The sequence below is a fragment of the Neovison vison genome, chromosome 13 (genome assembly GCF_020171115.1).
Source record: "Neovison vison isolate M4711 chromosome 13, ASM_NN_V1, whole genome shotgun sequence".
Lineage (NCBI taxonomy): Eukaryota > Metazoa > Chordata > Mammalia > Carnivora > Mustelidae > Neogale > Neogale vison.
The window spans coordinates 10,482,672-10,508,115 of record NC_058103.1 but is presented as its reverse complement, the minus strand read 5'-3'; the positions used below and the strand labels follow the sequence as shown (position 1 = coordinate 10,508,115).

General features: G+C 38.2%; 1 protein-coding gene across 5 annotated transcripts in view; it reads left to right on the top strand.

Annotated features, from left to right (window-relative positions):
• Positions 1-19,376, top strand: part of PPP4R4 (protein phosphatase 4 regulatory subunit 4) — a 103,489-nt gene extending 84,113 nt beyond the window's left edge. For 2 of the 5 annotated variants that reach the window (XM_044230868.1, XM_044230872.1), the window contains 8 exons: positions 1,858-1,899; positions 1,995-2,069; positions 7,822-7,891; positions 8,329-8,415; positions 8,710-8,803; positions 10,246-10,316; positions 15,723-15,867; positions 17,574-18,219. In XM_044230868.1, coding sequence (XP_044086803.1) covers positions 1,858-1,899; positions 1,995-2,069; positions 7,822-7,891; positions 8,329-8,415; positions 8,710-8,803; positions 10,246-10,316; positions 15,723-15,867; positions 17,574-17,643 — 654 coding nt within the window. In that variant the 3' untranslated portion in view covers positions 17,644-18,219. Of the gene's footprint in view, positions 1-1,857; positions 1,900-1,994; positions 2,070-7,821; positions 7,892-8,328; positions 8,416-8,709; positions 8,804-10,245; positions 10,317-15,722; positions 15,868-17,573; positions 18,220-18,253 lie in introns of those variants that run through there. The other 3 variants (XM_044230870.1, XM_044230869.1, XM_044230871.1) reach the window with 3 other exon arrangements.
• The last annotated feature ends 6,068 nt before the right edge of the window (positions 19,377-25,444 follow it).

The window sequence follows — 25,444 nt, the reverse complement described above, 5'->3', positions numbered from 1 at the left end:
AGAGCTGGGGCCGGAATAGAGATCTCTTACCCTGAGGGCATTCCTTTTTCAGTAATGTATCATCATGTCTTATGGGTTTTTGGTTGCTTTGTTTTAGCATGGGATCTCAGATGAATTGCTGGGGGATGTTAGAACCTAAAACAGTAAAAATCTGGGTTGGTGAAGACAAACCTGAAAATATTTTATAGTCTTCAGAAACTTTTTGCTGAATGTTTAACTAATATTATTATAAGATTAAATCAAATTAAAGTGGTTATTTTCATGAATCTGAACGTGAACTTCAGCTTTCTGATTTGTACTGGGAAGAATTAATTTATTAATGTCTTTAACTTAGCATCGATGATGAGAAAAAAAAGGATCTTTTGATTTTTTTCTTTTGTTTCTAGAGATCATTGCCAGATGTCACACGAGAAACTTCTTAATAAAATGATTTGATGACTTAGTATTAGTGTTCTCTTTGTTTTACAGAAACGTGAATTCCTCTTTTACCAACCAAACTAACCAGAAATACCCAGAGTCTGATAAATGTTTATATTTATATGTAAATAAAATATATTACATGTATTTGTTTACATCAGGTATTTCTGTCCTTACCATTTAATAACCGTTTAATACCATTTAATAACAAAACTTTGCTTTTAATGACAAAATTTAGGCAATAGAGTTAACTTTCAAAATAATAAACGCAAGAGGGTGAGTTACTTTTTTGAAAGAATTTATTAACTTTATTAATTTTATTAACTAAAATTAAACAAAATTTAATAAATAAAATAAAATAAATTTTAATAAAATTAACTTTATTAATTTTATTAATTTCATTAACTTTATGAATTTATTAAAAGATAATACAAACTAACCCTGTAAGTAGGCACAAAAATGATAAAATTAGTGGATTATTAATCTACAATGGGTTATTCTGGACTAGAGCTCTTTAGGAATATGTCACATGAGAAAGTCAATCAATCCCATGAAAATTCTATAGAATAATGTTTATCAAACTGAAATCTTGGCATGGGAACCTCTGAGGAAGCCATACAAAGCTTTGGGATAAAAATGGTATGGCTTTATGCTAGTCAGTTTTTTAAGATGAGAAGTAATTGTATTTAAAGAGGACATTTCCTGGCATAAATTGTAATATTTTCACAAATTGCAGCATAAAAATAATGCTTCATATAAATATTATATTTGCAATGGCTAGCTTTGGGTGTAGGACTCTATAAATGTACTTTATTTGAGCTGTCAGAGTTACTCCTGGAGAGCAGTATTGTTCCTCTATCAGAGTCAGAATCCTCAGTTAGCTGGATCTTTGTTTGATTGGAACAGTTTGTTTCAGACTAATGTGTTCTGAAGGAGAAATACTAAATCAAGAAATATTTTTAGGGCAAAGTCTTGGTTAATGGCTACAATGTCATAATGGTCAAAAGTTTCTGCGGGAAGGAACTAAGGATTTAAAGCCAAATGAGAGTTTGCTTCATATATAGTTAGTTAAAACTAATTAAAAAAACTCAAAAATTATCTTGTGTTTCTGAAAACTCAGAGAAGTGGCCCTGGGAGTTATTAGAAGTTTGTTAGTTTGCGTGTGTTTAGTGTGTTCACAGTGGACTTGTGTGTTCACCTGGAGACTTGCTCTTCTTAAGGTCTAAGTCTTTTACAAGTCTAAACGGATCCTGGCCTTAGGAGGCTGGTTAAAAATACAGCGTAAAATTGGGAAGAACTTAAGAGATTTTCTAATTAAGCCTCCCGCAGAGTAGAGAAGTCTCCTCTTCGAACCTCCCTCTGGAAGAAGAGTATTTTTGAGAAATGATTGGTTGATTTAATTTAATTCCTGCTGAATAATTTTTACCACTTTGCTTACAGACGGTGTTAGAGCTGGACAGAATGGAAATGTCCATGGATGCGGTAAGCACACACCTTATCTTATGCTGAAAGAATATTTGAAAATCGGCAGAAACTCACATAATGTCTCATAATTTCATTTTAAACTTTAAACTTAGTTTCAGAAAAAGTTTTATGAAAAAGATTTGTTGGATCAAGAGAAAGAAAGAGAAGAACTACTTCTTATGGAAATGGTACGTTATTTTCACGTACACACACACACATTTTTCTGATCAGTATTAGCTGGGCTTTGTTATGAGTTACTTATTAGTATTTTCCTTCAATTCATACTGCTGTTTTTCTTCCTAAATAACTAAAGAAGAGTCCTGACCCTTTGAAATCTCTTTTATGAACTAGAAGGAAAACTACATTTGAGAGCCCCTAAAAAAAGCATATAATTGGCATACGATTAACTGTATATTTAAAGTGTTCATTTTGATGAATTTTAACTTATGGATAATTTATGAACCCATTGCCACAATCAACATGCCAGCCATTTCCATTCCTTCAGAAGTTTCCCCATGCCCTTTTGTAATCCATATCTTCTACCCCAGTCCACAAAGACCACTAATCTAGTTTCTGTCACAATAAATTAGCTTGTAACTAGGATTTGTATAAATTTATTCATATATAATATTTTCTACTCATGCTTCTTTCCACTGTCATAATTGTTTTGACAGTCATCTATGCTGTTGTATATATCGAGAGTCGTGCCTTTTTATTTCTGAGTCGTAGCCTCTATTACAGACACACCACAGTTTGCTTACCCATCCCTTAATAAGCACTTAGGTAACTTCTAGTTTGGGAATGTTAGAAATAAAGCTGCTGTGACCATTTATGAAGAAGTCTTTGGAGAGGCGTATATTTTCATTTTTGGGTGGGGGGAATACCCAGGAATGGAAGGGCTGGGTGATATGGTGGGGCATGCTTGACTTAAAAACAAGCAAAAACTGGGCCATTTGACATGTCCATTGGCTATGGCGGAGGGCTTCAGTTACCCCATCTCCTCTCAGCTTGATAGGGTAGGTACGTAGTCGTGTCTCATTGGACTTTCAAATTGCATATCCCTGATGCCTAATGATTCAACACCTTTTTGTTTGTTTATGGGTCATCTTTATCTCTTATTTGATGAAATCTGTTTTCAGATTTTTATTAATTTTTTTTATCATGAAAATGGTTTTATTTATTTATCAGAGACAGAGAGATAGCAAGAGAGAGCGCATGAGCAGAGGAGAGAGGGAGGAGCAGGCTTCCCACTGAATAGATAGCCTGAGCCTGGGATCATGACCTGAGCCCAAGGCAGGATGTTTAACAGACTGAACCACCCAGGGGTCTCTCTTTTTAGATTTTAAAATGAGTGGTTTTTCTCCAATTTTTGGTATATAAGGGTTTTTATATACTCTGAATACTACTACTTTTTCAGATATTCATTTTATGAGTATTTTCTTGGAGTTTGTAGCTTATCTTTCACTGAAGTGCCTTTTGAAGAGCACTTTTTAATTTTGATGAGGTCTGACTCATCAGTATTTTCTCTTACTGTTTCTGCTTGTTTGTTACAAGAATCCTTTGTCTATCCCAAAATTACAAAGACTTTTTCTTATGTTTTCTTCCAGAAATTTTAGTTTTAGGTTTTACAGTTGGGTCTGTGATCCATTTCAAATAGTTTTATCTATTTTTTTCTATCTAAATATTCTATTATTCTAGCATCATTTGTTGAAAACTTGTCTTATTGAATTGCTTTAGCACCTTTAAAAAAAATTGTCCATATATGTATGTGTTTATCTTTTGACTCCCTATTCTGTTCCACTGATTTGTATGTTTATCTTTTTGGCAATTCCAAACTGTCTTTTATCACTGTAACATTTTGGTAATTCTTGAAATCATGTCAGTTAAGTTTTTCAACTTTGTTCTTTTTGAAATTGCTTTGGCTGGTCTAGGCCTTTTCATTTTGATATAAAGTTTAGAACCAGTTGTACATTTACATAAAAATTTGCTGGAATTTTTATTAGGTTGTATGTTAATTAGGATTGATCCATAGATCAATTTAGGTAATTGCCATCTTAACAATGAATTTTCTAGTTCATGAACATTGTCTACCACTCCATTTATTTAATCTTCTTTGCTTTTTTCTACATGATTTTTGGTAGTGTTAAATGTAGAGTTTAGGAAGTATTTTGTTATATTTATTTCTAGGTATATTATGTTTTTGGAATTATTATAAATGGAATTATAGTTTTTAATTTCACTTTCTAGAATTTTGTTGCTGCTCTCAATTACTATTGTTTTTGTATCTTAGTCTTGTATTTGTTCTAGAATTCTTAGATTTAATAAGATTTTCTACATGAGCCATTACATTCTCTTTAAGTATAGCAAGATTATTTCTTCCTATTCAGTGTTTATGCCTTTTATTTCTTATGTCTAGTTGCAAGATCTAGGACTTCCAGTATAATAAAAAACTTCCAGGGGCTCCTGGGTGGCTCAGTGGCTTAAGCCGCTGCCTTCAGCTCAGGTCATGATCCTAGGGTCCTGGGATTGAGCCCCGCATCGAACTCTCTGCTCAGCAGGGAGCCTGCCTCCCTCTCTCTCTCTGCCTGCCTCTCTGCCTACTTGTGCTTTCTCTCTCTTTGTGTCAAATAAATAAATAAATAAAAATCTTTAAAAAACTTCCAGTTCAGTAAAAGTGAAAGAGACATCATCCTTGTCATTTTACTGATTATAAGGGGAAAGGGCTCAATTTTTCACCATTAACTATATTATTACAAAGAAGTTTTATGTGGGTGCCCTTTATCAAATTGTGAGAATTCCCTCCTATTCCTAGTCTGCTGAGGGTTTTTATGAATGATTATTGAATTTTGTCAAATGCTCTTTCTGCATATTTAGAAATGATATTTATTTTTTCTACTTCACCCTGTTAAAACATTGAATTACGTTGATTTTTTTCAATGCTTAAATCAATCTTATATTTTAGGGATAAACTCTACCTGGTGATGATATTTTATCCTTTTCTCTTTTGCTGGATTCTTGGCTAATTTTTAATATTCATCTATATTCATAGTGAAATTGGTCTATAATTTCCTTTTTTGTCATTTTTGGAGTCTTTAAAATTTGGTATTAGAGTTACTCTGGCCTTATAAAATGAAATGTGTAATATTACCACTCCCTCTATTTTCTGATGGAGTTTGTATAATATTGGTCTTATTTTTTCCTCAAGCGTTTGATAGAATTCACTAGTGAAACAGTCAAGGTCCAAAGTGCCCATTTTAGAATGGATTTTGATAATTGATTCAACTACTTTTTAATAGATATAAAACTGTTCAGATTTTCTATTTCTTCTTTTATAAATTTGTTAAGTTGCTTCCTACCCAAAATTCTCTATGTTATCTAAGCTGTCAAATTTGTTACTATAAAGTTGTTTATACTCTTATATTCTTCTAATGTATATCAGATCCATGGTGATAAAACCCCTGTTTCATTCTTATCTTAGTGGCTGGTGTTCTTTCTCTCTCCCCTTTTTTTCTTTCTCTCTCTGTTTCAGAATTGTTTTTAGTGGTTTCTCTAGAGGTTACAATATACTTAACCTTTCAAAGTCTACCTATTATTAATGTTGTATCACTTCATTTAAAAATGATGCAGATCTTTTCTACCCTTTCTTTATGTTAAAAGTTTTGTGTGAATTATATCTGCATTGAAAACCCCACCAATCATCTCATGACAACTGATCTAAGTTGTGAGATATGTGCCTTTGAAGAATTTAAGAGAGTGAACTTTTGTGTTTCTTATTTATACCATTTCTAATACTCTTATTCATTGCTTAGGATCCAAACTTCCCTTTGTTTTCTTTTTTCCTCCTTCAGCCTGAAGAACTGTCTTTAATTGTTTTTGGGGTATAGTATTTTCTGACATATTTTCTTAGTTTTTCCCTAATCTGAAATACAGTATTATCTGCCTTTATCCCTGAAGGATATTTTCAGAGAATTCTGGTTTGACAACCTTTCTCTTACTGTACTTTGTAATTGTGTTCTGGTCTCCAGAACATCTGATAAAATATTAGCTCTCATTCGAATTATCGTTCTGTGTGTAATGTTGCTTTACTCTGGCTACTTTGAAGATTTTTTTTTCTTTTGTTCTTGTTTTAGCTTTTGAAGCATAATTGGCTTCAAATTTATCTGTTTTTGGATTTGCTTAGCTTCCTGAATCTGTAAACGTGTATTATTTCCCAAATTTGGGAAGTTTTGAGCCATTATTTATTTAAATTTGTGTTCGCTCTTCAGGATGCTTGGGTGGCTCAGTTGACTGAGCATCCAACTCTTGATTTCAGTTATAATTTCAGCGTTGTGAGACTGAGGCCTGCATCCGGCTCCAGGTGCAGTGGGGAGTCTGCTTGAAGAGTCTCTCCCTTTGCCCCTCCCCCTACTTGCACACGCATGTGTGCACATGCTCTCTCTTTAAAATAAATAAATCATTTAAAAAATAAATATGTGTTCATTCTTCTACTTCTGGGTCTTTGATTACACATGTAAAATCTTTTGATATTGCCCATAGGTCTGTGAGGTTGGTTTTTTTTTCTCCTTAAACTTTGTTAACTCAGAGTGAATAATTTCTATTGATCTGTCTTCAATGTCAGTGACTCCTATCCTCCCCATTTCAGCTTCTGGGCTTATCCATTGTTTTTATTCCCACTGTGTATTTTTTGGTTCTCAAATTCCCATTTATTTCTTCTTTATATGTTCTATCTCTCTGTGAAGAATTGTACTGTGAGATTAAACACTTAAGTGGAAATCTTTTGAAAAGCAATCACATTGCTTTAGCAGTCTTCTGAGACAAAGATTGAAGTTCAGGATAGAGGTTATAGAGCATAAGCAGGCTCTAAAAATGTTTAGGACTCAATGACCTAAACCCAAGACAAAAATCAGGTGATAGAAAGAGACCCGGAGATGATACTGGTATTAGAGTTAGCAGACAAGGACTTTAAGACAACATGGTCAAGATAATAGAGGGAAAAGGAGGCAAAATAGATAAAACTTCTTGTGAGTCCACTTAATGACATTTTGTTTTTCAGTTTTACATGTTTTATTTTCAGTGTTAGAGATTCCATTTGGTTCTTTTTTTATGCAGACCAGTGGAATTTTTTTTAATCTGTTGTCTATTTTCTCCGTTTTTCTTTATATGTGCAACTAAAAAGAATGCGTGTTCTTCAGTTGTCACATGTAGTGTTTTTTTGTTTGTTTTGTTTTTAAATTTTAAGTAAGCTCTGCAACAAATGTGGGGCTTGAACTCGTGATCAAGAGTCGTATGCTCTACTGACTGAGCCAGGCAGGCACCCTGAGGGTAGTGTTTTATATGTGTCAGTTAAGCTAAGTTTGCCCAGAACTTGGTATGTTTATTGATTTTCTTGCCTACTTGTTCTGTTCGTTGGGATAAAGGACTCCTTTGACTTCTGGTAACATTTTGTTTCTGGATCTGGAAGCTGGTTTTATAGGTGTGTTCATTTTGGGAAAATTCATTGAGCTATGCACTTATAATTTATGTACTTTATGTATGTTATACTTCAATTAAACATTTAAAAATATCCAAAAGGCCATTTCTTTTTCTCTCAGTCCTTTCAAAGAAAAATGTTACTAAAATATGACTAATATTTTGCTGGTGAGAATTAGAAGATGTCTTCTAGAATATAAAAGCTCATGACAACAATGACACTACACTCATTGTTTTAGCCTGACAGATGCCCAGGAGTCTTACTATCTATAAGTCTGTAGATAGTAAAAGAACAAGGTTCTGAAAGAACCTTGACTTCTTTTGACAGTAATTTGGAGAAAATAATTCTTTCTCAAGGCATTTTTGCAAACTGTATTTGCATCTGTAAAGCTTAGAATAATTTCTCATTAGAAGAGTTTTCTGAATCAATTTGTGCTTACCTTTAATGCTAACATACTGTTTTCATAATAGGAACAATTAGAGAAAGAGAAACAACAGAATGATGGGAGGCCCATGAGTGATAAAACCTTTGAAAAGAAACGTAAGTGGTTTCCTTGTGTCTTCACCGCTAAGGCATACAGTTAATGTTGCATCCTGCCACTCTGAAAGCTCATGCTGATTTTCGGATTTGATGAGGGAAATTGCTTTTCTTTCTTTCATTTTCTAAAAGTTGTTTTTAAAAATTGGCTGCTTCGTTTGGTACCGACGTAGGAATACATGAATAAATTGTGTGAGTCAGTGTGGACCTTCGGATTCTTCAAAGGAAAACTTAAAAGTCTGATAACAGCAATAAGATTGTGAGATTGGTCACTGATAGCTAAGTTTGAAATATGTAGATATATAAAGTAAGAACCGTTTGGGAAAGAGCATGCTGCTTAGCTAGGGACAGTGACTCATGTTCTCCGTGTTGTCTTTTGTGTTTATGGAGACTAGGAGCTCAGAGGAAATGACAAAAATCTAAAACAGAGTTTGTTTTAGGTAGAGACACTAAGACACCAACAACTCTGCCCAAGAACATCCCTATTTCTGTTCCTGGACCTTCTGGAACAAGCACCCCATCAACAAGTAAGAAGCAACTTCTTTTTATGTCTCCTGTCTCCCTTTTCTAAAAATTAATTGCAGGGAAAGTCACTTCATGAGATGAAATTCTAAAATGCCTTTTACCTCTTATCATTCATTATTTTGGGAGTCCTTGATGGGCAGTAGGGTAGGGGATACTCCAGTTAGCTCAGACTAAGGAAAGGAAGCTGGACACATTTGTGCCTAATGAAAGTGCGGTAGGAGGTTGGCGAGGGGATGGGGTTGGAGCAGCTGAAGATGTGCTGAGCAGCTGCATTTTCCTTCTGCTTATTATTCCAGGCAAAGAAGTCAAGAAATCCAAACTGATTCGAAGCCAGTCTTTTAATAATCAAGCTTTTCATGCAAAGTATGGCAACTTAGACAAGTGTCCTAGGTATGATCTGTCAGCTTTTCATGTTTTTACTCAACTTTTATAGTTATACGTCTTTATTTATGTGAAATCAGGATTAATTTGGGGTTTTGTATAGGTCAGTAAATTGGAAGTTTTCTTCTATAAGATTCTCTGTGAGAAAAACTATAGTCTACCGATTTGTGTAAGAATAGATATTGTGGGGACGCCTGGGTGGCTCAGTTGGTTAGCTGCCTTCAGCTCAGGTCATGATCCAGGGTTCTGGGATCGAGTCCCACACTGGGCTCCTTGCTCAGCGGAGAGACTGCTTCTCTCCCTGCCTCTGCCTGCCACTCTCCTGCTTGTACTCTCTCTCTGACAAACAAATAAAATCTTAAAAAAAAAAGAATGGATATTGTGGCATCCTAGAAAAATGATCACCGTGGTGCTATATGGTGACATCACGGGATCCATGTACTGTTTTATGAGGGAGGTGGTACTCTATTTCATGTGCCACCCAACCGCCAAGTGGGTGTGGACATGTCCCCTTCCCTTGTGGACATCCAGTCACATGCTGTGGCTACTGTTTCTTTCTATGGAGAAGCCACTGGCATGTTTCTATGGTAAAGTGATCACAACAGTTCTTACAACAGATGAATGTCTGGTTTCCCCTTTGGCCCCACTGACTGAATTATGAACAGTTAGGTGAGGAGAGAATCAGCATAAATTCAGTGACCACAATTTGTTATAAGTGTTGTACATATATAACATAATAGCTGCATACCAATCAACAAAACTAATTTTAAGTAAACATAATTGTCTTTAAAAGTATTTATTGACAATGGGGCATCTGGGTAGCTCAGTGGGTTAAAGCCTCTGCCTTCGGTTCGGGTCATGATCCCAGGTCCTGGGATCGAGCCCCATATTGGGCTCTCTGCTCAGCAGGAGGCCTGCTTCCTCCTCTCTCTCTCTGCCTGCTTCTCTGTGATCTCTGTCTGTCAAATAAACAAATGGGATCTTAAAAAAAAAAAAAGCATAATTATTTTTTTAAAAAGTATTTATTGACAAAAATAACATGGCACGGGAAGAATATGTTTTTCTTTTGTTAAAGATAGCTTACTCTAGATTTTCAGCTATGTTTGTGGACATTCTCAGTAGACCTGTCTGGAGTTCCTAGTCAACAGGGTGATTGTGAGACGGGCGAAAGAGATTAGAACTGAACACAAGTTATTTCCAGTGAAACTTACCCATATTCTCTGTCGTAGCTAAGTATCAAGAGAACAACTTTAAGAAAATGCTTTTAAGTTAAACACAGAGGAATTGTTGGGAGGCATGGGATGTAAACAATAAATGAGTACTCTAAGTAGCAAATGTGCATCGTCAGAAGTAGCAGAAAGCACTAAAAAAGATTAGAAAAGACCAAGTGCCTAATGACGAGTGAAAGAAGCATATACTTGTATTTTAAACTAAATCACGTTCTTTTCTAGTAAAAGTTCTACGGCAGGATATACGCCTTCTGTCTCAGGGTTAGGGAAGACTTCTGTGATTTCACTGACTGGTAAGTAGAAATCTGAGCTCTTCCAAAAATTGCTACATATAGTAAAATGTTATTTTCTTTAAATGACCTACTTCTTTATTTCTAGATACAGAGTTTTTCCTAACCTTACATCTTTATCAAACGCCCAAATAATTAAACTTTTCCCTAGCAACTGAAAAAATACTTGACTATGTCATATTGTTTTCACAGCCAAGAGTCAGCATTCAGTGCTTTTGAAAGAGAGAAAAGACAATGATAGGGTAGGTTTTTCCGTAGGCCAAGGGCCTCCTGGGGCACAGATGAAAAGTTTTTGCCATAATTTTTAAGGAAGCTAAAAATAGTAGGGCTTCATGTGGATCATACGCAACCACACATTTACAATATTATATATTTGAATGTTTATACCAGGGGTCAGCAAGCTTTTCCTGTAAAGGGCCAGATAGTAAATATTTTCAGCTTTTTTGGTCAAATCAGTTTCTGTCACAATTATTCAACTCTGCTGTTGAGCAAAAAGCCATAAATAGTACAGAATGAATAGGTGTGGTTTTGCCCCAGTAACATTGTATTTACAGAAGCAGGCAAGGCAAGACTTAGTTCACAGACTAATAGTTTGCTGACCTCTGGCTTATAATATAGAACACAGAATTATCCTATGAAGAAGGGAAAACACATTGCTAAAAGTTGCTAGTGGCTCCAAGTCTATTTTTAAGTTTTTGCATTAGAATATTAGCTAAAAATTAATAGTATTGATCTATGGTCAGTTTTTAGTGTAAAGAACAGCAAATCTACTTAAAGGTCTGGAATTCTTTTAAGTTTGGTCACATTTCCCTTTCAGGTTATGTTTTGAGTATTCGGTCTTCCTCTTACCTCTTACTGTGTTCTTACTCTCATGAAGAGTAGATACGTGCCCACGGGCTGTTCTGTGAGCAGTATGTTTTCATTTGCCAGATCAGGAAGACCTTTCTAATATTAAAGCATCGACATTCACATGCTGTACACAAAATGGTTCTACAGGATAGAATACGAATAGCTTAAGAAACCTGAACATATTTGATAATAGGAAGTTTTTGAACTAAAGTTCTCAACAATTCTTGAAGTGAGGACTATACATAATAAAACTATTGATTATTTTTATCATAGCAAATCAGTGAATTCTTTTTTTTTTCCAATTTATTTATTTTCAGAAAAACAGTATTCATTATTTTTTCACCACACCCAGTGCTCCATGCAAGCTGTGCCCTCTATAATACCCACCAACTGGTACCCCAACCTCCCACCCCCCCGCCACTTCAAACCCCTAAATCAGTGAATTCTTTAGGAGACACTAAGGGAACATTCAGGGTTGATGAACTTTATAATACAGAGTGTCTTTAAGAATTATAAATATACATGGAAAGTCAATTTGAATTAGCTCAGCTTGGAGCTCAATGGTGCTGATGATTATTGCTATACCCAAGTGGTTCTTCAGACTTGCATGGATCCAATCTGGCCTCTTAGAGATGACTTCAAAGGAGCACATTTATTCATGAACTTGTAACAATTCTTGCCAAGGAATTTCTTTGCTTAAGTCATTAAGAATGATTCAGAGTGGTTTTTTTTTTTTTACAAGTTTGAATGATGTGCACTGATTTCTTCAGTTTTTACTTTGCTAGTTCTTAAGTCATCTTGAGAGTCAAGAGTGTGTATGTGATCTACGAATCCTAAAACTTGACATCCAGAGTCTTAAATCATTTATTTTATAAGGTAAATCTTTTATAAGGTTAAATATTAAAATATTCACAAAATATTCTGTCTTAAGGGCCCAATATTATTTTTGGGGAGAGGTAGTATTGTTGATTGGAACCTCTTCTAGTTTGTTATATATTGCTTCATGAAGTACAGACTGAGGAAGAAGTCACACACAAGTACACATCTACAAAGAGAAAAAGGGAGCAAAACATCTCTTAACAAAAGTATGAGATATTCACATAGAGAAGAGATTGTACTTACTTTGGGACTTAAGGCAGGCTCCAAGGTGTTTATGTCATTTGGGATGAAGCCTAAGGTATGTTGGGATTTCTGATGGGCAGAGAAGGGTGTGGAACAATATCCTATTCAGAGTACCAGTCATAAATAAGACGGTCAGTGTCTTGAAGAAGCAGCAGGAGGCCAGTTCAGCTGGAGCAGAGTTAAGTGTGAAAGAGCAGGGTAAATAAAGCTAAAATGAAAGGTCAGAGTTATCACTTGGAAGGTCAAATTGAGTAGTTTTTACTCAACATGAACCCATCGTTAACTGTTTGGTGACTTTTGCCTGTCATTGATTCCGACATTCATCCAAGGCTGTGTGGGGGAGATAGAAAGGGAACGGCAGTAAGGATTCAGGGACACAAACTGCAATGTATCCATTGTTAGTGGGTATGAAACTTCATGGAACCCTTTTGGAAACCAGTTTGGTAAAGTTCTTCAAGAATCCTAGTTTTAAGAAGTAGTCTTTGACTCAAGCAATCCTATTTCTAGTGACCTGTTATGAAACTAGGATAAAATACATTAAATGTCATAAAATATATCATAGTTTGAACCCTTGGTATGATGTAATGAAAATGGCACTTTACCTCTGTCATCCTTCTTCAAACCTACAACTTAGTCTAATACTAAGAGGAGCATCCTCTAAATTCTAATTGAGAGGCATCCTGGAAAACATTTGGCCAATACCTCTCAAAGCTGGTAAGGTCACCAAAAACAAGGAAAGGCTCAGGAGAGCTGACAAGTGAAGGTAATGTTGTATGCTGAATGAGATCCTGAGACAGAGGCAGACAGTAGGCAAAACCTAAGGAAATCTGAATGCACTATGGATTTTAGTTAATAGTAATATAATGTCTCATTACTGGTTCATTCCTTGTAATAAGTGTAACAGTCTAGAGTGAAGTTTTAGGAGAGGAAACTGAGTTAAGGGGGTGGTTGGAAATTATCTTCTCAATTTTTCCATAAATCTAAATTTTACAAAATAAAGTATTTAAAAAAAAAACATTTTTAGTAACTTAAAAAACTGAGTCTTCAGGGATAAATTTAACAAAACGTGTATTCTATATACACTAAAAAATTCAAAATATTGCTGAATGAAATTGAAGAAGACCTAAATAGAGATATTATGTTTGTGAATGGAAAAACTTAATATTGTTATGATGTCAGTTCCTTTTAAATTGATCCAGAGATGGAATCCTCATCAAAATTCCAGTAGTCTTTCTGTAGAAATGTATAAGCTGATTCCAAAATCTAAATTGAAATGCACAGAACTGTGGATAGCCAAAACCATTTTGCAAAAGAAAACCAAATTTAGAGAGCTTGAACTGCTTGATTTCAACACTTGCTAGAAAGCTCCAGTAGTCCAGATGGAGTGTCTACACTGTCATGAATTTCCACAAATGCTCCAACATGAATCAATAGTAATTGGTTAGTATTTTCAAAATATGATTCTGAAACAATTGGATATCCGCTTTTTTTTTTCAATTTATTTATTTTCAGAAAAACAGTATTCATTATTTTTTCACCACACCCAGTGCTCCATGCAATCTGTGCCCTCTATAATACCCACTACCTGGTACCCCAACCTCCCACCCCCCCGCCACTTCAAACCCCTCAGATTGTTTTTCAGAGTCCATAGTCTCTCGTGGTTCACCTCCCCTTCCAATTTACCCCAACTCCCTTCTCCTCTCTAACACCCCTTGTCCTCCATGCTATTTGTTATGCTCCACAAATAAATGAAACCATATGATAATTGACTCTCTGCTTGACTTATTTGACTCAGCATAATCTCTTCCAGTCCCGTCCATGTTGCTACAAAAGTTGGGTATTCATCCTTTCTTTTTTTTTTAATTAGTTTCAGAGGTAGAATTTAGTGATTTCTCAGTTGCATATAACGCCCAGTGCTCGTTACATCCAGTGCCCTCCTTAATGCCATCACCAATGATCTCTTCTCCCGACCAGACTCCCCCCTCAGCAACCCTCAGTTTGTTTCCTGGACTTCAGCATCTCTTAGGGTTTGCCTCCCTCTCAATTTTCATCTTATTTTATTTTTGCTTCCCTTCCCTTATGTTCATTTGTTTTGTTTGTTAAATTCCACATATGAGTAAAATCATACGGTATTTGTCTTTCTCTAACTGACACATTTCATATCGCATAATACCCTCTAGTTCCATACATGTTGTTGCAAATGGCAAGAGTTCCTTCTTTTTAATGGCTGAGTAATATTCTGAGTAATAATCTAAATATCTATATCTATATCCCACATCTTCCTTATCCATTCTTCTGTTGATGGACATCTGGGCTCTTTCCATTTTTTGGCTGTTGTGGACATTGCTGCTATAAACATTCAGGTGCACGTGCCCCTCAAATCACTAAGTTTGTGTCCTTTGGATAGCTATTTAAAAAAAAAAAAAAGACCTCAGTCAAAAACTGAACCTCAGTCCTTATCTCACACTACATACAAAATTATCTCAACATGCACGATAAACCGAAGCACGACATTTATGAAGAAAATATCACAGAAGGATGTCTTTGTGATTTTGGAATAGACAAATTTTTCTCTAAATCATAAAAGAAAAAGTTAACATACTGGACTTTATCAAATTTAAAACTGCTCTTTGAAATAGAGCATGAAAAAATAAAAGGCAGGACAGAGATGGTAAGAAAATAACCGTATTACGTATACCTGACAAAGGACTTACATTCAGGATAAATCAAAAAAATCTTTAGAGCTAACGAGTCAACACTGTCCCGTGTGTGTAAAGACACAGAGCCAGTCTCCAGAACGTTTATTGCTCGTGAAAGTGCAAAATGGTACAACCACTTTGGACAACAATTTGGTAGTTTCTTATGAAGTTAAATATATTCCTACTATGTGGTCCAGCAATTTCCCTCCTAGGCTTTTATTGACAAGAAATTAAAACATATATTCATAGACAGATTCGTACACAATTGTTTGTAGCAGCCTTCTTTGTAACAGTCAAAAACTGGAAACTATCCCAGTGTATACCAACAGGAGAATGTAGAAACGAATTTTGGCATATCCCTACAATGGCATATCAGTCAGCAATAAAGGGGAATGAAGTATTGATATACACAACAAGGATGCATCTCAAAACAATTGTGCTGAGTGAAAGAAGACAGATGTACTGTGGGATTCCATTCATGTACTATTCCAGAAAATGCGAACTAATTTCTAGTGACCGGAGGTAGATTGCCTGGAGTGTGGGGGAGGGGTCGCCAAGGTGCAGGAGGGAGGGGTGGGTGTGTTCACTCTTGGTGGTGGTGATGGCTTCATGGGTGTATACATACGTGCGCAGTTTATTGTTTATTATTTAAAATGGGTTTTAAAAGTAAAAAGCTATCATTAACCTTAAGTTCATCTTTCACATTCAGCATGTCTGACTGTAGTTGAATTCCTTTCAGATGACTCATTCCGCACCCGCAATGCCAGCAGCACCCCGACCTCCTTTTCTCCCGGTCCTTCCCTACCAAGCACCTCCCGGACAGGGAACTCAGTTGATCCAAAGAGCAGTGGAAGTAAAGACACGCAACCACGAAAGGCTACCTTGTAAGTAACACAGCGATGGGCCAGGGGGATCGTCCTACTCTTTTCTCAGGCACTCTCCGTCCCACTTAAATACTTTCCAAGGAAGAGACAATGTCCGTAATGAGGAAAAGGTATAAATTAAAAGGAATTATTTTCACCTGTGCCTCTGTTATGTCGGCTACTTTATGTGAGATGATAGGGATGTGACAAAGACCCTGGAACTCTAGGGAATCAACAAGAAACTTGAAATGGCTTCCATTAGTACAGAGATCCATTGTTCTCCTGTGAAGTGTTTGCATTCAGGCCATTTATCTCTGAGAAGACGCTGGGTACAGTTGTATCCGGCTCGCGTATGCAGTGTGTCCTTACCCAGTGCTCAGAGACAGGCTACAGCTAATGCCCCTGGAGAGACATTCCTGAAGCCTGTAGCCCAGGGCTGTGGGCCCCGCAAACTGGAGATTTCTGCAGACTGTACTCACACTTTCATCTTGTGCTTACAAAGGTCCGCTGTTCTGCTTTTCCCTCATGGTTCCTTTTCGGGCGCTATGTATATCCTGTTTGAACTGTTGAAGCCTTTGGTGCTTGTGGTTGGAACACTTAGCAAGGTAGAGTCCACAAATCTCTGTGGTGAGAGGTCGTATCGAGGGGGAACTAATCGGCCAGGAAGCCCAAACCTAGGGACAGGTTTTGTGCTTTCCTACAAGACACCTGAAACTTCTGATCAGAAGGGAGTTTAAATAGGACTCGGGTTCCCTTTAAACATATTTCACTGAATTCATGAGGATTTTCTCATGAAATTTCTCAAATGCATCTTTTTTGCAGAAACTGCAAGCTTTAGTCCCTTCAAAGAATTGAACTATATCATAATTTCTTCTAAATTTTAATTGGCCTTTGGTATATATAGATGTAGATGTATTCCAAATTCATTTAAAACTTAGGAGTTTACTGAATGGAGCTCAAGGACACTATAATAGCACAAGGCAATAGCAAATATAAAAGATGATATGGATACTCTAGATTAGGCACATTAATACAAACAGTACTTTTATTTGCAGAGAAGGTTCTTTGCCTTTACGATTATTGCTCAGATGACCATGCTTTGAAGTTCCATTTGAAAGTCCTGAGGCTTGAGGGCAGGCGGGGTAGTGGTCTATAGAGAACTTGGAGCTGGAGTTGGCGCCTTGTGCTGTGGTCAAGGGCAGGCAGCGAAGTGCTCTGTATAGTCTGGTGGGCATCTGGGCCTCACGGAACCCATCTGTGCAACGAGAGGGTGGATTCCTCCCTCAAGGGGCCTTCTGTCTGTCACCCCTCAGCCCTCTTCCTCTCAAAAGTTTGCTTGGAATTCTTCTATCGAAGAACATATTTAATAACACGATAATGTAGTTCTTTCTCTTATTTTTCTAAATGTCATAGGAACATTTCAAAGTAGAGATGGCTAAAACCTAGTATTTAGACTAATACTCCTGTATTTCAGATTACTATCTTCATCTGTTCTTTCTTTGCTGAGCACATTTTTCTTTTTTATAGACTCAATTTCCTCTGGCTCAGGATATATCTTTTATATAACATAAAATTATATCCATAGAATTATATAATCAATTACATATAACTGAGAGTTTAAAAAAATGAATCTAGAAACACTCTAAAAAAAATCACATCATTTTTTTTTTCTTTTCTGAATATTCTGAAGGAGAAGAAATGTTGGTATTACAGCTGCTTTTTTTTAGCAGGATGCTGGCTATCGAGTCCACAACTCTGTTTCCATATGCTGTGGTTCTAGTCTGGACTCGCTCCTGAAAGCACAGCCGCATGACTGGAAAAGCTGGATTGATTCCTATGTTGGTCTGGTTTCTGTAAAGTATTAGGCAAGATTCGGTGACGTGCTATATCCAAATGAAAATCTCTCCGTTTTCCTTAAAATAAGCATATGAAGTGATTTCAGGAAGTATTACTTCTATGTTGCTTCTCCAAAAAATTGCACACAACACATTCTCCAGCTTCTTAGTGTCCTAGAGATGAGCCTTCTGGTATTTGGAAGTACCAGTGTCTTAAAGGAGGTACAGGAAGGCATCACGGCCCTATTGATATATTTGGGCCTGTGTTCATTTCTGTTGTCATTACACACAAAAAAGTGGGAAAAGTCATTGAATTGAAGTGAATGCTATGTTAGATGTATGTAGGGTTTGGTGATTAAAGAGTTCCAAGTCATCGTTAGTGTGTGATTTCTTTTTCACTTAATCAGAATCCTCATATATTCTGTTTATTTAAAGTAGATTTTATTTCTTATTTAATTTGTGAGCATTAAACAGATAAAATTTTTCATGGTTTGTTTTTTCTTTTTCTCTTCTCTCTCTCTTTCCCTCCTTCTCCCTCCTTCTCCCCCTCCCTCTTTTCTTTCCTGACAAAGAAAATCGAGAAAATCCAATCCTTAAATCATCTGCTTGATGAAGGAAGCAAAAACAAAGACAACTGGAGATAATGTGATTGATGGACAAAAGCTAAAGCAATGGGCTTTTTTCTTTTCTTTCTTTCTTTTTTATTTTTATTTATTTATTTTTTGGGTTAATGAATGAAAGAGAGACACATAATGGCAGCTGATGTTGATAAACTTTCCGTATTTGAAATTAGATTCCCTAGGAGGTATACTATGTATTTCTTGAGTAATAATGTGGTTACAGAATTCTAATGTCATAGTGAAGTGCAATGGAAAACAACTTGAGTTAATCCGCTTTTAGCCCTGCTGCAGACGAGACCAGTCTGCATTCTCCGTGCAGGAAACCATCGATTTAACTGTTCTAGAGTTTTAGCACTCAAAAATTACATGAAAGTCCAAATCAACTGAAATTGCTTTCGGTAATCACTTGAAAGGGTCTGGGGAGTAAGAAAGACATTGCATCTTCTCGCACATCTCCAAGCCCAATTGAAAAGTCACACTGCAGAGGAGACGAACAGCTGTCCGCAATTTTATCAGTCCTACAATTGTGGTGAAAAGTTGTAACTAGACATTCTGAAATTTCAATTTGGCAATGAAAATTCTATCAAGATTTCTGATAACTTTTAGCTACAACTACCTTAAAAATAATAGATTGATGATTTCATTTCCTAGAAGAATTTATTTTATAAATACTTTGTTTACATTTTAGATTGTATTTGTCCTTACTTAATTTAAAATGATGAATCTAGTTTGAATCAGCTGTTATTCCAAGCTATCATGCTTAAGCTATGTCAACAGCATTTATTTGTACTAATGCTAATATTTCCATCCAAATTTGCCTGTGGAACATATACAATTCTTAATTTTAAAATGTCGGTTCTTGAGATATACTGTATGAAGCTATTGTCAGCTTCTCTATTTCAAAATGCAATCAGCATATAACTATATTGATATTAGAAAATATTTGTTTTTTAAAATCTATTGATGTATGATAAAGATGATCTAATTTGTGAATGCATATGCGTGTGTGGTTACTTTTTATAATGTGAAATAATGAATAATGAATTTACTCAAAATAAAACATAGGTTAATGAGATACCAGTGTTTGTGAAAAAAGTTTTAAATACTTTCCTGCAGCTTTTATTCTACAGGTAAAGAGTAAGACAGTTCATTTTTAAGTAATGAACGAGAAGCACACCAACATCAACTATAAATTATTCAGGGGACAGCTACTCAGCTGGAGACTTGTCCAGGACATTTTGTTTCCCCTTTTCCTTTCATATGGCCTCTTCTGAGCTATTTTTAGTGATTCTTGGCATTTTTCATTTAAGGACAAGAAATGGAATTGATGAACTACTCATTTTGTAGTAGTTAAAACGGGTAGATTTGAGAGACTGGACAACATGGGCTCAGTGAATTCAGTATTCTTTGTGGATTTCATGTAACTGTCAGCACCAGTCACGTGGAACTGAGTGTCTGATGAGGAGGGACCATGTGTGGTGTATAATGGCACAGCCAGCATTTTGCTTCATACTCAGCATTGACTCTGTTGCTTTAAATAAAATGGAGAATTTCAGTTTATTTGTTCAATAATAACTAATAATAACAATAGCAGAGTTAGGGGCTTCGTTTCCCATCACGCGCATGGGAGAAGAGTCAAGTGCTTTGTCACTGCGGCGTGTAGAGTTCAGGGTTACAGCAAGGCAGCAGCTGCAGTCTTGTTCCTACTTACCAAACTGTCAATTAAGATGACTAATCAACATTGCTTTCGGGAGTTTTCTTTTTTCCCCCACAGAGCACGATTTCTAAAACCGTCGACCTATTTGCTAAGATTATACTTCCATGGACAGATACATAAAAACAGTAAAAAACAAATTGGTGGCAGTTACAGATATCCGCATATATCTCAATTTACACCAGAGGCAAGACTGATACTCTCAGTAAAAGTTCTCCGGGTAACAACTCCCCACGCAGATCCTTCAGACTAGTTGTGTGACATCTGTCACTGCAGCAAAAGAGGGGTGGCTGGCTCCTTTATCTTCTTGTTCATTACGGAAACTTGCATGTTTAAGAACAGGTTCTAGAATGTCACAGTTCACGTTACAAGTGAAATAACAGACCCGGCAGAACTCGGTTTCACTGGCAGACATGGAGACTGGGCCACAAAGGATTGTACTTACTAGAGAGGAGCTTATGGAGCCTTTCTGACATAACCTCCTACGCATTCCAAGGTCATTTCCATTATCTGACTTCCTAGGTTCGGATGTCTTATTCTGCAAGGACGGCTCCATTAACCCAGCAGACGGGGCGCGTCTGTGAGACACTCAGACTGAAGCAGACCAGACTCTGCAGCCTGAGTAGGAGTTTTGCAGGGAAGATGAGATGACTCGATCAACCCTGTAGTCTGTTCTCAGTTGTGACAGCGTGTGTGACAGTGTGTGAGTGTGGGTGAGTGTCTGTGTCTGTGCCCAAACAGTTGTTAAACCTGTCGCGTAAATATAGTGAAGACTTGTTGCCATGTTCTGATAGCCCCCCTCGGTTGAAACCTTGAATTTTTTTGGTAAGATCTATTACAGTTTTCATTAGTCTGCATTTTTTTTTTTTTTAAACGACAAGATACTTGGAAAAGCTGAAACCTAAGTGCCTTAGGGACTTCCTCAAGCATATGTGGTGGGGGATGGGTGTTAACTTTTTTCAAAAGTTTTTTTGTTTTTTTTTTAAGCAGGTAATATGGCCATTTTCTGGCTCCCAGGGCAATGGGTTAGATATAATTTTATGTGCTGTCCTTGTTTTGTGTGTACATGGGGAGGGGAGAGGAGGGGCGAGTTGGATCTGAACGTCCTAGGAGCCCTTTAATAACTATGAAACTTTTTATAGGTGGGTTTGGCCATATATATTTCAGAGGATATTATGTTCTCATAGACTGTCTTTTCTAGATTTCATCTCTTACAAAGGTGGATAATTTGAACTCTCTTTTATCTTTCCACTGTTTTTTCACAAACACACTTGACTGATGGAATACTAACAAGTCAATTAAGAATGTCGGTTTGCCTCGTTCTAGGTCCTAGCATTGCTGGGTCATTGTCCGCTCTCAGCCAGTACTTGTGGGAGGAATTCAGGAAGGAGGTAATGTGCAGATTTTAGGATGACGAAATGTCAGCCTTTAGACTGCTGCTCAATAGTACTACCTTAAGTATGATTCACATTACTCTGATTTATATTCTTAATCAAGATGACTAATAAATTCATTTTAGGTATATTTAAACATTGGATAGCAAATAGACAGAAATCCAATTAGGCTTTTAGTCAACATATTTGACACTCCTAATTAGCTAGCTCTATCCATGCTTCTCAGAATTAACTCCTGAAATATTTTCTTGTCTCTGTAACAGAAAAGGACTAAGAAAATTTTGGAGGTATTTGCTATTTTCATTTTAACCTTGGGATGAAGCCCATGCTTATGTTCTGTTTAAGCAAAGTGGTAACAGGGAACTGCATGGTGCCTGTATATTTAGATCAGTGTTTTATTTTATTTATTTATTCATTTGACAGACAGAGATCACAAATAGGCAGAGAGGCAGGCAGAGAGAGAGAGATGGGAAGCAGCCTCCCCCTGAGCAGAGAGCCTGATGCGGGGTTTGATCCCAGTACCCTGGGATCATGACCTGAGCTGAAGGCAGAGGCTTAACCCACTAAGCCATCCAGGCGCCCCTAGATCAGTGTTTTAGATAGAAGGGGGAAAGAGTGAAATGGGCCAGGGGGCTGAGGTCAGGAGAGGCAGTCCGCTGGCTACCATGCCACGCCATGTGGGGTGACCTTGGGCAAGTGTTCTCCTTTCTCTGAGATGAGATTTTTGCCTGGGACCTGTGCATGTCCTCACGACCCATGACCTGGTCTGTGTCCCCCGGTTCTTTCCTGTGTGAAATGAAGGTACTGAGCTTGATCTGCGGCTCAGTTAAAGCCTCTGTCAAAGGGTTGGCCCCACCACGAGGTAGCGAGGGCTGCCCGAGGCTGGGGCCATGGTCAGGACTGCCTACAGCTGTTTTCTTATTTTAGTCAGCAAGAAATGGTTCTGTAATAGATTAAAATAAAACACTTCCTTTGCTCTAGAGGAAAGTAAAGAGAGCGAAGCCCCTGACTTGAAGAATGTGTCTTCCTTCCAAAGGCTTCATCTAGAAATAGAGTTCTGGTCTACTATTTTTTTTAAAGGTCAGATACGTGAGTAACAGACAAAGGTAAAAGTATCTACTGAGATAGTCCTAAGCCAATAACAAAGGCTCAGAGAGAGAGGCTTAAAATACCAGACAGATGGTAAGACCTCTCCTTAAAATAACTGGATTTAATAGTTGGGTTTGTCTGAGAATGGCTAGGACCAGCAGAGGACAAGGGGGACACTCTCTTCTTCTGCCACCCCAGGCCAACAGACTCCGCCTCGGCTGGAGCACTAAGTACTTACCCATGTCTTAAATCAGAGGAGAGCTGGAGTCCCCACACTGTCCAGAAATAGAAACGTTGTAGAGGTTTCTTTATAGATCATGAAGTGAAATGTCTGGTCCACTTGGGTGACGGGAGGCCTGGAATAAGCAATAATTTCCCGCAGGGCTCCTGTCACTGCCTCAGTTCTTTTTTCATCAGCCTTCGTCACCACCGCTCTGTGCAAAACCTAGAAAATGAAATAATGTGCAAGACCATTTGTGGGGCAGTGGTGAGGAGGGAATTAACTGAGTCCCTTGACATGTTTTTGCTGTGGTCCTACCCGTGGGGCCATTCCCCCCTTCCCGAGATTTCGTGGTACAGGCTCATCTGTGCTGAGAGGAACGACCTGAGGTTGTACAAGGGACTGCCTTAGGAGCCAAAACCAGACCAGGGGACCCCAGACCACATTGCGGGTATGGATCCAGGGGACTCCCATCAGCCAGTTCGAGCACACACGCCTCAAATCAAATAATTAGCATGGGTTTTGTCCTAATGATTCTTGAATGATCTGATGCTCTTCCCACCCCCCATGAGGTTTCCACACCGCTTGGGAACCCTGAATACTTTGACCTTCCTTTGGGCAGGCACAGTGGGGACAGGGGCTGGGTTACTCTTCTGTAGAAGTTCCTCGGTCCCTCGTACTGCTCTGAGGCAGTACCTCGGGTCCCTGGAGTCTCCCTGGTCCCCGGGTGCCTGTCATGGTGGGAATGGCCTCTTGTCCAGAACCCGCATGCGAGGCAAATGATGTACCGACATAATTTTTTTATAAGCAAAGATCGTGGGAACATCTGTGTCCCGATACCTGGAAATCCTCTCAATTCGTGGAGTGCACATTTCCAGAGTAAACGGGGGGAGGGGAGAGATCATTTCATGGTTTGCAATTTAGACAGTAAAACAGCACATTTCTTCATTTTTAAACGTGTTGACAGCAGAAATTCTTTCAGGTGCCACTGTGCAGGTTGGTCATGTTTCTCTTTCTGACTTCCCCTGAGCGGGTAAAGCCCGGAGGCAGGTCCTGGTGACCTCACTGGGTCCTGCCTCCGTGGAGGCCTTTTTAAACATCTCTCAGCTTTGGGAAATGCAGTCACACGGGGAAAACAGGAATCAAACTCCATAAGGCCAAGACTGTAGTCAGATGTCGTCGCCATTTAGAAATGTCGGAGCATCTTGGTTGTAGCAATGGTGGGGAGCTATTGCTGGCCTCCGTCAACAGAGGGGACAGGCAAGCTCACCAGCTCCCCGGGATGCAAAGGACGGCTCTGGACAGCAGACCACCACTTCCCTCCATGCCAGCAGCTCTTCCCCTGAGAAAAGATTCTCTGAGGGACTCCATGTGGAAGACAACTAACCTTGCCCTGATGCAGCTCCAGATGCAGAACTAAGGCCAAAGAGTCTGGGTCTGGGTCATTATCGAGGAATTACAGGGAGGGGCCGTGTAGAACAGAAAGAATTTCAGCCATTTGTGGACTGAGCCGCTTTCTAGAGAATTGTGGAGTTCTCCACTATTGGAAGCACTGAAAGAGAACGAGGGGGCTGTTCTGTAGGAATATTCCAGAAGGGACTCCCATGAGGGGTGGGAAATTGGGCCACATGACCTCCAGGGGGGGATCCTTTCATCTTGAAAGTGGCGTCATTTCATGCAATTTTAATGAATCTGTGACCCAGTTCCATTGTGGGGTCAAATCTTGAGCACTGGGAGGGAAGAGGGAAAGGTCCACATACGAGGAATTAAATGAGTGAAATGTTTTAATAAAGTAGCTCAAAATTATTAAAACAACTTGAGTCCTATTTCTTTTTCTTTTTTTTTTTTTTTTTGCATTTTAAATCTGATTTTCTACAACTTTTCGACGACAACATGCTATTTTATCGATGTTAAATGGTTTGCAAAAGTATTTGCTGGTTTCGGTCACAGTTGATACTTAAGAGATTTGGGCCCTGCTGAAGGATCTTGACTTAACCTTGGGGACTTTCAGGTTTCTTGAAGTAACTGAGAGCTCACAGAGGTCAGCCTGGGGTGAGAAGACTCTTCTGATTTCCATCCTTCAAGCAGCTCACACATCTCCTACTTCTGATCTGGCTGGAACTTTGGGAAGAAACCTTCCATGTTTCTGCAGGACAAGTAGACAGAATGGTGAAATGTAGACAAAACCCATAGACTCGGAACACTATAAAGGTCACAGCAGGCTTTGCTGCTGCCCTGCCCACAAGAGTCCAGCCCCTTCCCCCATCCCCTGGCCCCTTGGGAGGTGGGACAGAAAGAAGAGTGTCGGGAGCCCGGGTTTGAGTTGGGGCTCTGCCATTGATCACGGGCCTGAGTCAAGCTAATCTCTCCGAGCTTTGCCTTCATTGCCAGAGTGTGTGTGTTGGGGGGTGACCCTATGTTCTATACTAAGAATCCAAGGACATGTGACCTTGTCACTTGCGTCCAGTCACAAAAGCAGAGAAGGAGCAAAGATACAACCCTAAACCTCAGAGGCTAGGCCCGCTTTTTTCCAAGGACGAATAGATGCACCGCGTCCAAATGTCAGGGGAGGATGGGGTGCAGGTGCCAGGAAGGTGCTGGAAAGGTGGGGTCCCCAGGGCACAGGCGGCAAAGGAAAACTTGTCCAGCACTGTGCCCGATGCACTGTGCAGTTTCATGCATGTTGCAGTCTGTTCATGAAACAAAGCTCGAGCAGAGACAATCCT